The sequence below is a fragment of the Rhopalosiphum maidis genome, chromosome 4, assembly GCF_003676215.2.
Source record: "Rhopalosiphum maidis isolate BTI-1 chromosome 4, ASM367621v3, whole genome shotgun sequence".
In the NCBI taxonomy this organism is placed as follows: Eukaryota; Metazoa; Arthropoda; class Insecta; order Hemiptera; family Aphididae; genus Rhopalosiphum; species Rhopalosiphum maidis.
Window position 1 is genome coordinate 14,807,819 of NC_040880.1, and position 18,761 is coordinate 14,826,579.

At 33.4% G+C, this 18,761-nt stretch overlaps 1 protein-coding gene across 2 annotated transcripts; it reads right to left on the minus strand.

Moving 5' to 3' along the window:
• Positions 1-233: 233 nt before the first annotated feature.
• Positions 234-17,067, minus strand: LOC113560381 (protein gooseberry-like). 2 transcript variants are annotated; one of them, XM_026966217.1, is made up of 9 exons: positions 16,858-17,067; positions 15,211-15,514; positions 13,195-13,233; positions 11,284-11,399; positions 7,865-8,061; positions 7,030-7,267; positions 6,378-6,643; positions 4,355-4,565; positions 234-2,992 (listed from the first exon to the last, which is right to left on the minus strand). In XM_026966217.1, exons 1-9 carry the CDS (start codon positions 16,913-16,915, stop codon positions 2,712-2,714), a joined length of 1,710 nt encoding a protein of 569 aa, XP_026822018.1. In that variant the 5' UTR covers positions 16,916-17,067; the 3' UTR covers positions 234-2,711. The 2 variants fall into 2 exon arrangements, with proteins under 2 accessions (XP_026822018.1, XP_026822019.1); XM_026966218.1 differs by lacking the exon at positions 13,195-13,233.
• Positions 17,068-18,761: the final 1,694 nt, after the last annotated feature.

An 18,761-nucleotide genomic window follows, 5' to 3' on the forward strand; every position in this document is an offset into this window, starting at 1 on the left:
ATGTCGATTTCCGTACAGTGGATTAACGAGTGAATTACGTGTATCGTATAATATAATATTGTATATTTATAAATGTATATAGCAAACATATTATAAACGGTCTGATCATAAACAAGATTGAAGTCTAATCGTTGTGCAGGATGTATATTAGTATACACATATGATATGGTTGTAATTAAAAACAAAAATGTTTAAGACTGTAAAATTTACAATTTATTAGTCATCGTGTATATTATGTTATTATAATTAAGTATAAGGTATACAGGAGAAAACAAAATACGTAACTAAAAATAAAAGAGAGATGGGTGAAATGAAAGATTTTATAGACAAAAAATATAATTAAACGTAAGACGAAAACGCGTGACGTCTGCTTACAAGGTACAAAATTAGCTAGAATCAACAAAATTAACAATACATTAAAATCTGCGTAGTGACCGGTGTTGAAGTATAAGAACGAACCGTTCGACAAACGCGCGTATATTTACACAAAACACATACAAACGGAATAGTTTGAAACAAAAATATACAATACAAATACATTATAATATTATGCATAATATTTATAGTAATATGTTATACAATACAAATACAATATCATCATGTGGGCATTATAAATCGATATTTTTATTAGTTTTTAATGTTTTTATCTATCGACATATGTATAATATAAACGATTTTTGTTTGACTTTACTGTAAATATCGCGTCACCGGAATGAATTATTAGTAGGTAATAGACAATAGTGTATACACACAGGTATCGTTTTAATATTACTATATTATATAATAATTGTAATCGCGTTTTAATTTTAAAGCGGTAATTAAATACAAAAATGTAAAAACAAAAAAATAGGAATCGGGTCTAATTGCCTCACAGCGTCAACAGTTTACGCTCAAAAAATTTTTATATACAAAGTATAATGAATATAAGGAACATACAAAAAAATTACTTGGACTACCCAACAAGAAAATTAAACGCTATATACATATAGGTATATATCATTTTACAATAATTATCATGTTAAAGTTTGAGACTTAAACCTATATATATCGAAACAAACTCACACATGTATTTTTATGTTACATCATATATTATATTATATATACATAGTAAAGCCGACAAGCTGCGCAGGTATAATAGTCATTGTAATAATACAATTCGATTTTTCCTGTGACCTCCGACCATAAATTAAATATATCATTTTATCATGACTATATGGTCAGCTAGCGAGTGTGGTACGACACGAGTACGTTTCGCAAGAGAGAGTCCCGTTCACCATGCACTGTCGTGGGCGGATGGGCGAGTGAGATGAAAGAATTCGTGACGTTTACCACATGTTAACTACCTACTACATACAATCGTATTGTACGTACCGATGTTGTACACAATTTACAATACCTATACAAACACACATAAACTCCGCATACTTGACCGGAAGACCTATCAAAATGATAACGGTTGTTTTTTTGTTTATTTTTTTTTTTGTTTCTTTCACTCGATCACACCCCGCCGCCGCACACTCCGCCAAGGGACGACGATCACTGGCGACTGGCATTGAACTTGTATTATTTCTGAAAATCGACTACCGACAACAATAATTGTACCCGCAACAGTACATAATAATAATATCATACCTATGATATTACACACGTATACATAGGTGTGCACGTCGTGTCATGGTATTATTATTATTATATTACATTGTGTGTCTCGTACATTGTATAGTAGGTACCTATAAGTGCATTATAAGTCGCATCCCTTAAGCCGTACGCAGAGCAAATAATAATAACCATACAATCCGGAATGTGGCATTGTGGCACTTTTGAGTTATCGTCATCGCATCATATATATATATAAGTGTAGGTATACAATACTATATTATTGTCACCGCGATCCGGTGCGTTTATTATGATGTAATAATAAATAGATCTTAAAATATTATTTTATAATATAGTTCTGATCAAACGAAAACGTCCCTCTCGACGAATGACAGCGCGGCCGCCACGCAACGTTCAAATGAAAAAAAAATATCATGTGCCATGTGTTATAACTTATGAGTTATAATATTCACGACGCAGAACACGAGTTCTACAATCATTTTTATGAGCCGATATGTTGTAAACGATATTACGATAATAATTGTATGGCGGGTGTGTTGCAGTGCGGAAAAAAGACCGTAATTTTGTTCACTAGTCTGTTTTTTTTTCATCTTGTATTGCTGTTCACGTCCGATTTTCAAAAAATCGATTTGTATAATATTATTGGTTTGTGTACATATAATATTTTATTTATGAATCGTTACTATATAATATCAGTATTGGTATATGGCTATAATGTTATGTGCGCTCGTTTATCCAGGACGAATCTGCAGCGCCTCCAGGACTTCAGACTGACGTCTGTCAACGATAATAATTTACATATGTTTAATCGACACGCTGCGCTGGTAATCGATGTGTGTACGCATTTATAGGAATCTACGACGATGACGTACTTCGTCGTACAACGAACTTAACTGCACCGGCACGAGACTTGAGAAAATCAATTTTTTTTTTAAACCTGCGAACGTATCGATATCACTGCGGGACACGTTCAGGGTACCGCAACTTCTGCAGGCAAACCTGGCGGGTTGTGGGCAGGCGGAATTTTCGTTCGGATAGAAGAAACCTGCGAAAAATCGTCGGAGCTAGTTGGATCACCCGGAGGGAGCGGGAGATCAGTACCACGTGTAGAACGGCGGGTGCGTTTGCCGGGGCTGGTAGTAAGCAGCCGAAGTGGGACTCATCTGACCGCCCATGCAAGCAGTCGGTATGAGCGCGGGCTGCGGGCTTATCCGAGTCGGATTCATGGGCGGCATCTGATGGTGTCCGCCGACGCCGCCTCCGCCGCCGATGCCGATTCCGTGGTGGTTGGCCAGCGACGACCAGCTGGACGGGCTCTGCATGGACACTAGTTCGGACGACGACACCGTGATCAGGCTTTCGCCACCGTTCGCTCCTGTTTGCAAAAGTCCAACTTTCAGTATACAGGTATATGGAGATATTATAGACATTTATAATTCAGTTGGATATGATATAACCACACGACGTAAATATTACACTAACCCACAGATAAATAATGCACAAATCGAATTGTTATTCCTTTTACCAGCCTTTTCAACTGTACGATAAAGATAAAATGTAAATGTATCCCGAAGAATACGTGTGATACGCAATAATAGTGAATAGAAGAGGTATAAATGTGATGTATTGTCCAAAATAATTTCTTGTATGAGAACATTCGTGAAAAGCGAAAACTATTCTTCACGAAAATTATGTGTTTTAAGATTTTAGTAAATTCTAAACCTGACACTTGTAAACTTTGAAGTACCTATACAGAATCGATATCCGATTTTTTAATATAAGTATATAATATGTACAATATACTGCATACAAATTGTTATGCTATTATGTATAGGCATAAAAACCTGTCTGATAAAGTGCCATCGGGAAAAAAGCCACACACTTATAAAAAGTAAAACTCGCGAACAGATTGTTTATGAATTTTATGATCATTTATTTAATACTCCACGGGCTCCTACTCGCGTTTTATACATGGAATAAAATCGTACTGTGACGACTACTACTGGTACAGTCTGGTACGCCCGACGCCCCGCCCTCATATATTATATGATTATTCAGTTATTAAACTTGATGCACGCGTCCACAAATATCATACTTACCAAAAATAATTAATTTTATTTAATTACAAAAATAATTGGATACTTCTAATAAATTATTTTAAAACGTATGATAATGACAATAATATGTGAAAGTTAATATATAACCAAAAGTCGTGTGGTAAATATCAATTTCCAAATTGTTTCATGTTGTGCGCGATGTGGCAGTTGTACCCAAACCAGTAATTATAATATTTTATACCCAGTTGTCGTAGGTATGTGTTTACGGCTATTGAAATTTAGTTTAATTTATAAGATAAACAATTAAGTATAAATATATTTTAGTTTAAATTATATAATTTAACGTAAGTACATATTATTTCGATTAACGAATAAAAGGTATTATAAAAATATTAAAATCAAATGGTGCGTCTAAAGAAGAAAGGTACAAAATATACGCGAGCGCAGTCAACTGCATCGGACTTGTTGAAAAGTAGAAAAGTCCATATTATATATATTATTATACCCACAGGAGTACTCTATTTTAGTCCAATAGCCGGTCAAAAGGGTGAATCCATCCCCGAGTATACGGTATATTATATACCCTATATAGCTCCCCATCACACGCATACGCTTCAGCCGAATAAGGGTCGCAGTTAGGACTTTAGGAGTGATGGATGTATACTGATATTTTGACTTACCGTTCGATTGTCCCATGAGTGTGATGTTGGCCGACACCGGAGACAGTTGATGGTGCGTGATCATCGTGGGAGCCGAGTTGGCAGCCGCTGAACCGATCTGATAGGACTGCGACGCGGCCGATAGCAAGTTCGGCGACGAGGCTTGGTGATGGCCGCCGCCCGAACCAATGTGCAATTGCGAGAGTTGACCGCTTCCGTTCAACTGTCCCATCTGCAAGGTGAAACGATAAAATATAATTATAAAAACTTTATATTTACTATAATTGTTAACCGAATAGAATATATTGTGTATAGGTCACACTGCTGGGGTTTCAAATTTTAATACTTGTGTCTGGAAAAATGTATAATACCTATTTTAAAAATGAAGTGTAACATTTTTTAATACCACGGTGGAAGGGAGAGAGAGATTTTACAAAAGGAACACGGAGTGGAAAAAAGGTACTAGTGTTGTACGCTGTTTTAGATCAGAGGTTCATCGATAAAATACATTTTTGCAAAAGTGGTGGACTATATTTTATTTTCCAAATACAATACTCAGACTCACACAAATACGTTATTTTCGACGATTGCTCTGGCCGGAAATTTGGCCCGGAATTTCGGATACATCGGTTATTACCGGATCACGGTATACCTACTATACCTGCGGCATTCTTAATACCGGATACCGGCGTGGTATAGTTTAACGATACCCGCAGTTAATACTGCGGTGGCGTGGTCTATCGAAAATACTGCCAGCCCCGTGTGATTGGGATAATGTGGTAACGTCGTCGAATCGCGTTATTTATTATAATAATAATAACAATATATTTTATTTAACGACGGCGATCGTATACACATGCATATTATATTATGATAATATGAAACAGATATTATATGTTATGTGACGGCGAGACCGATCCATACTCGACGATAATGCATATACAACGTTATAATATTATGTATATATATATCACGAGCGGCGGGGGCGTTCGTCACCGCAGCACGATAATAATATATTATAATATACGGTTATAAATAACTCAGCTACCCCGCCGGTAAACGGTGTCACCGCGAGACCCTTTTTACGACGTCCTCGCAGCCTGTGACCGGTCGGGCATCATGGAAATGTATTATTACGTGTGTGTATATATATATATATAGGTGTATAGCACGTATACGAGAGTGCATAATAATATTATAACTTATAAGCATGACGGCGGCGGAAATATACGTTTTCCAGAAAGAAAATCATTAATGTTACCACGTGCGCGTCCCGTTTTATAATATGAGAAGATTAATAGTATTGTAATGTTATAGTCCTATCGAACGTTCCGATGAAATTGTAACATTTTACTGTTTTTATTAATTTAGTTGTTTTAGATACCTTCTTTACCTACAACAAACGAAACCAGCTACGACGGAATGTGGTATAATATATTATATATGCAAAGCGATTCACCATTTACCAAGTATGCCTGTCCTAATTTTTCCTCTGATAATAAATAATTCATTCAAATAAATGTATTCTAATTATCGAAACTTCTAAATATACAGTATATTTTCGTTCTCACCATTTAAAACATGCGGTGATACCAAATTATTTTTTAAATGAGAACCATCCTTTTTTTCTACTAATTATTCATCAGGGATTTTTTAAATTGTTTAATATAATTTAATATAAATTAGAACAAATAGTTTCTGAGTTATTAAAATGTATATATACTTGTATAAGGATAATATGGTTCTTAAAAATGGTTTTACAAAACTATAAAGGTTAGGGTGGATATAATTTTGAAGATGGTACCTCTCTTTCTTATTTATGAAAGTTAATCTATAAAATATGGTATAGACACTTTATAACGTCTAACGGTGCGCATACAAAATGTCATAATATGATGTATGAACTACGAAAGGGTTTAATTCGTAATTATATGATCCTAATGTACATGTTATATTATTCATCCCCTTTTTAGTTTCTAAACGATCACGATGGAATCGGTGAGTGACGTGAATCATACTGTTTTACGGTAGTATGAAAACTTACTTGAGAAGTTAGCAGCGACGACGTGGACGTGTAAAGCGGCGTGGTCGGATATGTACCACCCGCGATTCCTATGTACGACGTGGCCGTTGCTGCTTCGGTGCTGATGTTGCTATGAGGCCTGTTTTCGTGGTCGATTAATGACGTGGCACCTAGACCGCTGTACATCATGTTGTTTTGCTGATGTTCGTCCTTGATCATCTGTTGCTGCTGTTGTTGCTGTTGCTGTTGTTGCTGCTGCTGTTGCTGATGATGATGATCGTCAGTTTCTATAAATATGTTTAAAATAATAATTTATTAGTATAACTAACGATAATAAACCTGCAAATAAGTATATTATTATCGTATGTAATGCAAGTTCCAATTGACCAACTATGTACTAAGTATTAAATAATGTACTTTGTCACGAGGAACGCTTCAAATTTTCCAAAAATCGTATTCAAATTTTATAGTAGACACCTATATACAACTAATTAGTTATTTAACTCGTAAAATGCGTTTATATAAAAGGTATGTAAGAAATTAAATATATTTTTTTAATAATTTCAGGATAATTTTTTTGCTCTTCAAACGCACATTAGATTGAATTGGGTAATAAAATAAATAAAAACATATTTTATAATGGTGAAATTATAGTATGCATGATTCCTCATACCTTTGTATCCGTCCGGCGTCGTGTTGTACGGTTCGTGCAACTGTTGCGGTGACATTATGTAAGCGGGCGTGGATGACGAGTTCGGGCCCGACGACTGTTGTTGGTTCTGTTGTTGCTGAGCGGATGGTGAGTACCCGAGGGCCAATCCCATGCCGTAACCACCGGAACCTGGCGTGGAACTTCCGGTGTTGCTAGACATTTGCTTTCTTAGTCTGGCGCGCCGATTGCTGAACCATACCTGCAGAGAAAATTAAGGTTTAAGAAATTGTCTGGATATGCATTTTAAAATATTGTTTTTAAATTCGTCATTGAAAGAAATGGATTAATATATTGTAGCTATTGGTGTACTATAAATTTGGAGCATCGTGCACTATAAAGAAACAAACAAATCCTACAATTTACCTATATTCACCGATATACATAAATCATTTTAACGATTTAATGTCGAATTAAACTAATAAATTGTACTATATAAGAACATTTTAAAACGTTTCTTTAGTGCGTAAAGAGTGGAAATTGACCACAGTATAGGGGAACGATTAACACGCATTTTATTCAATACGAAAAAATATAATAATTCTAGTTTTTACATAAGATTATACGAATTGTTGCAATAAACTATTGTACAATATAAATATTCATATTATTTATAAGACTATTTTTATTTTTATAGTTTAAAGTTTTGAAGTTAAACTTCTTAATAACTTATCTTTGATTTAAACTTGAAATATAATTTCATATTTTACTTATTGTCCAATGTCCGCCTACACAGAACATTTTATACATTGTCTATTTTTCTACTTTTCTCGTAATATATAAATTCGTATATTGTCACCTGTATTCTGGCTTCGGTCAGTTTGGTGCGCTGAGCCAACTCTTCTCTAGTGTAAATGTCTGGGTACTGGGTGCGCTCGAACGCCTTTTCCAGCTCATCCAACTGTAACGCAGTAAACGTGGTTCTGCTGCGGCGCTGTTTGCGTTTTAGCGGTATACCCGGTTCCGAATCACAGTCTGAACCGTCTGAAGTTTTGCCTGAATAACATATTGTAACGCATGAGAATGAAATTTTGTTTAAATCGAACAAATAAGGAAAAAAAATTAAAAAATCAAGCGCCTTTATTTTTACCCACGTGGAATCTAATATGTTCCACAACACATAAAGCGATTTTACGTCGCATACAATTCTTATAACAAATTATTCATTATGATAAAAAATATCATATGAAATAGAATTCGAGTGTTCACTTTTAAGATTTAACGTTGCGTGTTGTTATTAAATGGTTTCCAATAGGTATTTGAAATACTCATAAAAATAGAGCAAATCGCTACAGTTTGTTTAATAATTTTACCTACTTGGACATCAACTTATGTAATAGGTAACTATAATAATAATAATTATTCATTTTAAAATTAAATTAAATTATTTTAGTAATCATACACATTCTTAACCATTATCTATAAAAATTATACATTGCATATAATTGCAATTCCTAAAACAGTGACGTTATACATTTTGTTTAATGCTCAAAGTAATGTATAAAACGCTTCTATTTTGTTTTAACAATTTTGAATTTAATTTTTTTGTAATGAATTTTATATAGACATAAATTATGTGGCTACCATATGATAATGCCTAATATAAAAATACCTATATCGATAGCCTCTATCGAACATATTTTACCATTAGGTATCTATTATCAATGATTTATAATCAGCACGGCGAGTCGATGACCGATAATTAGTTCATTTTACAAGAATGTCCAAATTTCAAAAAATGTTTACGAAACGCCCGAGTAAAACGAATTTCGTGGAATGAACGTATTAATATAACCATGTTATATAGATCATTCAAAACGAGCAAGGGTTTTTGAGCAACTGTACATATATTATTATTATTGTAAGTATACCATCCGACTAAACGTATGCCGAGACGAACACACACATACACCACAACAGTTTAGGATTCGAAAGTGTCGGATGACTGAAGTACGTAATTTCGGCAGACCGCAACGATTGGGTTACACAAAGAGACCGACCGGCGGCGGCGGTGGCAACGAATATATTTTGCCAGCGATCACTTGTTTTTGTTTTATTGTATTTTCGTGATGCATTATTAGTACTTACGTGTGTGTATGTATGTGTGTGTGTGTGTGTGTGTGTGTGTGTGTGTGTGTGTGTGTGTGTGTGTGTAGATGAGTTGGGAAAGAAAAAAGGCGGCGCACTGTTACAGGTCTCACTGTTACTAGTCGCACGTCACGGGCGGCGGAGGGAGACGAAAAATCATTTTTCATAATAATTTAGGAAAAAAAAACTTCGCTGTGGGTTTTTGGCGGCGTCGCGGCGGCATGCGGTCACACAGAGTCGAAGGCGCTTACGAACCGTCGGTGGCGGCCAAAACCCAAAACCGGGTAATGGTTTTTAAAATAACAATAACTACGCTATACGTCGTCGTCGCGGCGGCGGGTATATTATATGTACCATCATTGGCATTATTATCATTATCATCATTATATTATTGTTATATATTGTGTACATGGATATTGATGTATATAGTGTATACTAATGACGTTTGCGGTACGAGAATCGGTTTTTCGCGATGTGAATACGAGTCGGAGACGATGATTGTATTATAAATCTATATAATATGATGATATTCTGTATCGACACACAATTTGTAAACGACCGTCAGGTGTGTCGGTGTGTGATACCGAGGCAAAGTGCGTGCCGCCGCCGTGCCGTTCGGTTTTGATAATGCCGCCTCGTTGCAGATATAATAATGTCCAAACCTAAATCGATATCGAACAATATTACCTACCTAGTATTATACTTATATATTGTCATAATTTGTACATAAGTGCACGTATAAGCAGGACATATTAATAATATTTTCTGCTCGATTACATTTTGTTTAAAGCTGCATTTGACCTTTTTTCACGCAAGTTGTGCACGACAGTAAAAGTTTTATGTTATATTTTTATGGTTTTGTTCAATCTTTGACCCATGGATGAGTTATAAGATTTCAATATCAAAAATTATTTTTAAATAAAAGGTTTTACGGAAATAATCTTATCGATTCCCCTCATTATATTATTATACATATCTAAATGTCGTACGTCGTTTATTTTAATATACGTGGTATACGTAACAAACACACATGGGATTGTTCGATTTTATGTTTATGAATTTCAAACACATGTATGTTAAATTAAAAATAATAGTGTTTTAACATATTGATTTGTTAAAATTCCGTCTAACGGTTTTAATCGATTTTTAAAAACAATATTATAGCATGTACTTATCTTATAATAAGCACTATTTCATACTTGTTGTTCAAGTAATGGATTTTGAGTTTTCATCTGTTAGAATATATAGGTACAATATAATCCACCGATTGGAAGGAAAAAATAAAAAAATATGTTTTAATGGTTTTAAACGAAACCATTATCTCATATCAATCAGGTTTTCGACTTGTGTGGCTTATCATTTCAATACCATTCAAAAGCTATTGTTACGTGGTTATATGGCGACGTGGTCACTAAAATTTTTTACAACGACAATTTAAATATCCCTAGTTCACATATTGGAATTATAATAAATGTTTAACGGCGGAATACTGCAGTAATAGAGTATACGGCTTCCATTCCATCAAAGTCATACTCATATATATATACACGTCTGAACGAATGCCAAACACAATAAAAACTGTTTTATTATCGCTTCATTACAGAGGAGAACTAAGAAAGAAAAAAAATGTTTCGCAAATGTGTTGTCACGGCCACAATATTAACGATTTGAAAAAGTATCAAGTTGAAAAAATAACTTCATGTGCTAAGAATAATTATTAATGGACTATCGAACTTTCATTTTAATATCACAATTTCAAATTCTAATATTTAATATTACCAAATGAAAATGTATTTATGAATAATTTAAATTGTTTGAATTTTAAAATTGGTAGACTTTTTTTTGACGATTACGATAGTAATTTTTAATAGGCGATCAATGATATGATCTATTAAACCCATGTATGATTTACATGATTGTATACGCATAAGTTACAAATTGTTAAGGGCATTATCAAATATTTTTGTCTTCAAGAGTTTTGTATTCAGATCCCATACTTGATTTATACCTTAAATATAATTACAATATAAACATGTATGTTTAATTGTAGCTGTAGTAGCCATAATTAAAATAACATGTATATTGCGTATGTATATTGTATATACTTTTTGAAAGGTAAAATAAACTTACCGTCGCTAACTTTTTTCTCTGAAGCCGAATCATCCCCATCGTGGCCCCTTAAAAGCCTTGATATTGCACTAATAGACGGAGCGCTTCCTCGATCACACAATCCTTCTCTAATCAATCTATAACAATAGAGAAAATAATATAGAGAAATTATTGATGCCACGATTTATTGCACAGTATAATAACGTATTATTAATTATAAATTAAGACGCGTATTTTTTCCCAGGTGAAACTATTGGTGTGTATTTTAAATACTTTGTTTTATCATCTTATTCACACCCACGTACTCTCGATTATTCACTAGTGTCGATGGATATTATGTAGAAATATTGGTTTAAGTATTAAGTCATATATATATATATATATACCTGCGCTGCCGTATATAGGTGCATATAATAGCTACATAGGCTGCAGTATTGCAATACTCCATGGAGAGTTGATAAAACGTTCTGTAAATATATTTTTCTTCGACTATACCTATAAATAAGGTTCTAAATAAAACCCATGCAAAGGCCCTCCTACTGTGTTTGGAAAAACGGCAGTACTGTATTTATCTTTTTGTTCAGAAATAAAAAATAATAATAATAATAAATAATAACAAATACGTAATAATAAAAACGAAAGGAATGAATTCAAAAAAACAGAAAAAAAAATGAAACGGTAACATCCCCCTACTGTGGTAGTATTATAATACCGGTAGAAAACTGTTTTGAAATAAAAAAAATCCACAAAATAAGGACATACTCGGGTGTATTGTAAAAATAAGAAATAACGATGTCCGGAAGAGAGGGATTCGATATATATTATGTATACGCATACAGACGTGTCACAATGTATTATATTATTACATTATGATAATAACGTCGAATAATTGCGTAATAATTGAAAACAATTGGATTGCACAACCGATGAAAGAGGAAAACAATAGACCAAGTGGACATTTGTAACGTTATATAATGAGAATAATTTGCGCTGTATTCGGAAAGGTGTTTGTACACTGCAATACATGTAATCTTACTACGGTAAGTATGATAGATATGTTTTATTCCACAAAACTATATGAACCAGAAGTATCTATATAGTACTGCATGCATCACGAATAAAATATTATTTTATAAGCAAAGTTGTATTTTTTCATAAGCTAACAATTTTCATAATGCCTACGGGGGGCTGGAATTTTAAGACATTTAAGGTATTATATACGCATCATATCTATATACACATAATATTATAACCAACGGACGGTCAGTTTTTATGTTTAAGTAGTTGACAAGTGTAGAAATAAATTTCAGACTACTTTAAGAAACCATTAATTTATGTACGGAATTTTATTGTTGTACGACGTCTTAACAAGCATGAAATAACCAAGCAGTGCACACATACTGGACTACCTAACAATACGATTGAGAGAAAAAAATCGAAGTTGAATAGTGACAAAAAAAAAGAAAAAGGATCCAAAGGTCATATTCTGAAACCGTTATTTATGGCTCTGTACACCAAATATGTATAGTATGTAGGTATATACATTGTATATATATATGTAGCGGCAGCAATCATATACATAATAGTATAGAAGCGAGCCAGTTTAGAGTCAATAAATTTAAATGCCCTTCAGTGAGTTGAAAATTGATGTTTAAAGGGTGCAGCAAGGGTAAAAAGTCTTGACCCTATATTATAAAAGAAAAAACATCCCATTGACAACTGATGATTGTATTAAGTATACATACATAGTACGTGGATTTTATGTCTTGTTTGGGAAAAAAACCACGGAGCACGCGTCCCTTTTATATAGAACATACATAATAATACATTTTAAAACTAATAAACCAAAATCATTGCTGTGTAGTTTTATTTTATTTTATACAAGAAAAAGAGTTCCGTTTGAAAATTTAAGAGAAATACGTAAACACTAACCTTTTATTATCGTGATATTGGGCGGGCTCATTGTCATTTCTGAAACAAAAACGGGATCATTCTTAGAGCTTTATTCAATTTGAAATACAGCAAAGAAATCACTTAAAAACTTAATAACACAAATTATACTTAAAACACAATAATACGGATCCGAAGACTATCTATAAAGGTATGCCCTTAAACATTTTTTTGGTATAAATGTATTAGTACATATTATTCGAGAGGTCGATTAAAATCCTCCGGAGAAAGCGACAATTAAATTTCGGTCGGCGAGGTAATATATATAATATAGGTACACCTAATATTTTATTTATATTATACTGTCATCGCGTTTATTTTATATCCAAAAATTTGTGCGAAGCCTATCACTGTACAAGTCATAAATAATAATAACAATTAAACGATTTGGTTCAATGGGCGTGTACGAGTACAGTTCACATATTTATTAATTTATAATTTTATTATAACTATACGTTCAAAAGGTAAATAGGAACACGTGTACCCTATAGAAAAGGCTGCTACTGCTAGAAATATAATATTGCCATTAGCCATATGCCGTTTGAAAGTATTCATTTATCATTAATATTTGTCTATTATAACATTTTTTATATGCTATTGTTGTTGCCTCTGCAATGTAGACTAATTTTGATTAGACGATGATGGTATTATTAATAAGTTATTGGCTCCTTAAAATTACTATGATATGTTATGTGTATAAAAGGGATATAAAAAAATGAAAAATGTCATAATTATTTATACGCAAATGAGATATATGCTATATTAAAACTATTTAAAAATAATCATAAATATATACTAATGTACAATTACAAGTTTTAATTTTTTATTTAAAAATATATTTTTAAGTTTATCTTTTACATAGGTAATTTACGTGATTTTCAAAATTATCTTTGACAGTTAGGTACACTTTATTTAACTACATAACTTATTAGGTAGTTATTTTGTATGGTATGTGTAATATGTGTGGTCACAATATTTATATATTGTTATATTATCTTATAAGTTATATGCAATAGATAATCAATAATTTTTAATTCTCGATGAATAGTATAAAAATATATTACCTAACATTATACATAGGTACATTTATATAGGTATTTGGCACGGCTTGTTATAAGTTAGGCTATAGGTATAATTATTATTATGTAACATCTTTTTTAATAGTACCTATATATACCAAACTTATTTAAATGTGTTTTGTGTTGAAATATCTATTATCTGTTGGTATAACAAATAATAGTCGATGTACAAATAATACGAATACACACTGTTGCGGGAGAGACCGAATAAACGTAAATCGATATACAGGATATAATATATTGTACACTGTATATAGACAAAAGCAAAGATATATTTTAAGTATGTCTAAAAAAATTGCAGAATTTAACAATATGTGCGTATATATATATTAAATTATAGGGTAGGTATCTCTTATTTAAATCGAAATATGGGTATTAATCGAGAAAATATAGCAGAGCAAACATCGAGCATACATATTTATATTTACTTTGTCATATTATTATACAACAACTATATTATGCACAAATATGAACATATATAATAGTTAACTAAAATAAAATTTAGCTTTTGAATTATTTTTAATTCTGCCATAAGATTTCAAACAGCGTACAGTTTTAGGCACAAATAGCTGAATATATATATATATATATTCTAACAGTAATTTGGATTGCCGATTTTGGGCCAGGATTAACACGATGCCGACATATTATATTTTTTAGAATTAGGCATATCACTAGTGTGATATATCGCAGGTAAGTAGTAGTAATACATTATAGATTTGATGCCATTGGTGCATCATAGAATGATGTACATTTATAGCATATACATATAAAAAATATGTATAATGTGTATATTGTATATACGTTATACATATAGATACCTTTATAATATTATATTCAAATAGTGCAGGTTATATTATTATATTATGTACTAAGTAATAATAGAATTTATTAATTTATAACATATTATGTAAGGTACCTGTCGCGTATTTCCCAGCTGAAAATTCCGGGATTTTCCGTCTTATACTCCTCGATTCGACGCTCCACGTCTGGCGTTGCGACTCTAGGCTTGCTACCGCCAATTACGCCCGGTCGGATACTACCCGTCTCTTGGTAACGGTTCAGAATCTTGGATACGCATCCGTGTGATACGCGAAGCTGTCTAGAAATGACGCAAGGTCGTACGCCAGCCGCAGCCATTTCGACAATCTTCAGCCGGATGTGGTTGGGCAAAGGCCGGCCGTTAATGAACACGCCACCTAACTGGTTCACCCGGCCCTGGCCTGTAGACACATCACACACAAGTGGTAAATAACGGAATGACATAACATAGGTACTTGTACATAAGTATATATGTATATATTGTTGTAAGTAAAATAATTAATATCGCATCACATGTATTATACATTATCTAGGTGCTTTCTATATCGATTTAGGGATCTCGGGGAAACTTAGTTTATATATAGGTAAGGAGTAAATGGTATATAATATAATATATCAGAGGTGAGTCCCATTAGTGGTTTTTTACGATAAACTAAAACATTTGAAACTATGTATTTGGGTTTATACTGCACACCTCGCGTGTCGTGTCTTCAATTTAACCGTATTTGCATGCATGTCGGCATGACACGGTGGGTATAAACTATGAATATATTTTCTGACGTATCATACAATTGTAATACATAATAATATGATCACGAATCATTGAAATATTTATTATAAGTCGTTTTATACATTTCACTTACTTACAATCAGCAAGAGTTTTAAACGAATTTCAATGAAGATTTATATGAAACCCATGTAATGATCAATATTATTCTGGGGTAAGTATACGTACGAGTACTTATACATATACTTATTTTGAAAAGTCTAAAATAAATTCCAGATAATTATTCTATAAAGCTTTTAATTTTTATTGTATTTGATTCTTGACACTTGATTTCTATCCAACAACACTGTTATTTACCCAGGGTATAGAATGGTGATGTAGTTATTATTATAGTTATAACCTAAGTTATCTGTAGTAAATATTTGAGCAACCTCAAATCACATAGACGACCTAGAATAATACATACTGAAACTTGCTGTAAAACGGTTTTCTATCATAATAAGGGCTTGGAAAAATATAGTAATAATTTTATCACAATTTCGTCTTTAAATTTTATACATTATGAACTGCAAAACATTTTATATATTTTAAACAGCTGTTTTAAAATATATGTAAACTGTTCTAGAAGCATCCATTTAAACCCTATTTTTACACTGAATTATAATCCCACCCTGAACCTGTTACAGCGTACAAGGAAAACTATAGTTTAACGAGATCAGATGATGAGTAGAGGTTTAATATAGAGCCATATACTGCAGAATAATTAATATAAATTAGAAAATATAACATATAGAGCGACGGACGTTTTAACGTGTATCACTATAGGTTAGGTTAAATTTTTTTATGTGGTATAGATTGTCAGGCACCATCATAGATTGATTTCGTTCGATTTTTCTACCGCGATCTATATTATATAATATTTATTAATTATATTAACTCGCATGAGTATAGCAGCTAGCGAATAGGTATTTTATAGCATAATGTTTATAATAATGTGCATAATATATAAGTACTTGCCTTGAAATGGGTATCCGGTAAAACAGGGCCTCATCATGCCGTAATTGGTAACCGTCATATTTTCGTAACCTTACAGTGAGAAACGTTTGTAAAGCGGATGAACATCGAAAAACGGAACTAATAACGAATGTCTTATTTGTACGTATAGGTTTAAGAAAATATTGTATAGGAACAAAAATAAAACAACTGGTGACGAACAACGCGATATTGTTTAAAAAAAAAAAAAAAAAAAAAAACACACAATGATGTATAAGATTATGAAAACAAAAAAAAATGTGTCTGTATACACTCGCGGGACGTATACCATTCGGCGATGCCAATGATACAAAAATATATTGCGGTACGCGTATTTCCGATATCGTATACCTAGTAAATATAACTCGAAACGCGGCGACAGGAATCGTAGTCGGACGATATTTTCTATCGGCGATGTGCGTTCACGGTATGTCGACGACGACCGTATACCCGGGTATTGAAGGGTAAGTGTGTGATATCGGCGTGTACGACGAGATATTATACTATTGTTATTGTACCGAACGCACGAAACGCCGCCGCATTGGTGTCCCGAACAAGACTGGATCCCGTGTGCCGGCGCACCGGCGGTGTAGGGCGTGCGGCTCGTGCCCACGGGGGCGTGTATAGTGTTGGCCGTCGGTCCGCCGCCGCCGACCAATGGCAGCCCGCCGCCGGAGCGCGGAGTGTGAGATTTTCCCCCGTTCCTGGCGGGTCTTATTATTTTTATTGATATCTATTTCTCACCCGCCGAAGTGCATACCCCCACCGCGCGTCAACGGTTACACCGCGACCACCGTCGCATATCCGTATGTTAACCCGCGGTGTGTATAATATAATATTATTATAATAATACATCGCGACGTACAACGCGCGAGGGCCAGGCGGTACACCTATGCACAGTAATATTACATACGCGTTTATACCGCGTATGAGACGTGTATACCCGCCGTATGCGTATCTATTATGTATTTTACATTCCCACACAGCCCCGTAGATACGCTGTTGTGTAGCTGAACCGTATAGCCGTAATATGGCTTTTTATGTACAAAAAATGAAATGTACGTATAGGTACGGTAGGGCGATTTACGCCATCTCTTCTGCAACAGCGGACAGCGACAACAGACGTATTATAGGCGTAGTCGGCGTTTTTATGAATACATTATATTCTTCTGAAATCTAAAACATTTAATATATATATATACATATAGGTAACCGCTACGGTGTTATATAACGCAGTACTGCACGACACGCGCGATAAAGATTTCGAATTTCACAGCACGCCGCACGCGACGAGAAACGCGCGTATCATAAACGCCGTTGCATTGCTGCGCGGTCTGTGGTAACGTAGGTAGATATTTCTAGACAATACACCTATTTATTTTAACTGTTTTCGTCCGATATGATATCTGTATATAGTACAATTATTGGCAGGCACTATATATATTATATAATGTTATGTAAGGTTTAAAAAATATTTTTTTAGCAGCTTTTTAAATATGTTCTTATTCCTGGCGTATAAGTTGAATATGAATATGACGTACACAAACAGGCTGCTATACATACAGATAAATATTGTGTATTTATCTAATATATTTATAAAATAGGTTATCAAAATATTTAGGTACCTATGTGATGTCGATGAGTTCATTTAAATGGGATTTTTCTAACTTCTATAGATCATAAGATCATACAGTTATAACCACTGTTATATATATATATATATTGTATAATAATACAATAATTTGTTCAATGTAATATACCTTTATGCGGCAACATAACAATTATTCAGTAAACTCTTGTTATGTCTAATCTAGAAGGTAACAGTCAAAAGTCCGCGAAGGATTTCAATTTAGTTTGAAAAATTGACGTTCTACTTTATAAGAACCTAT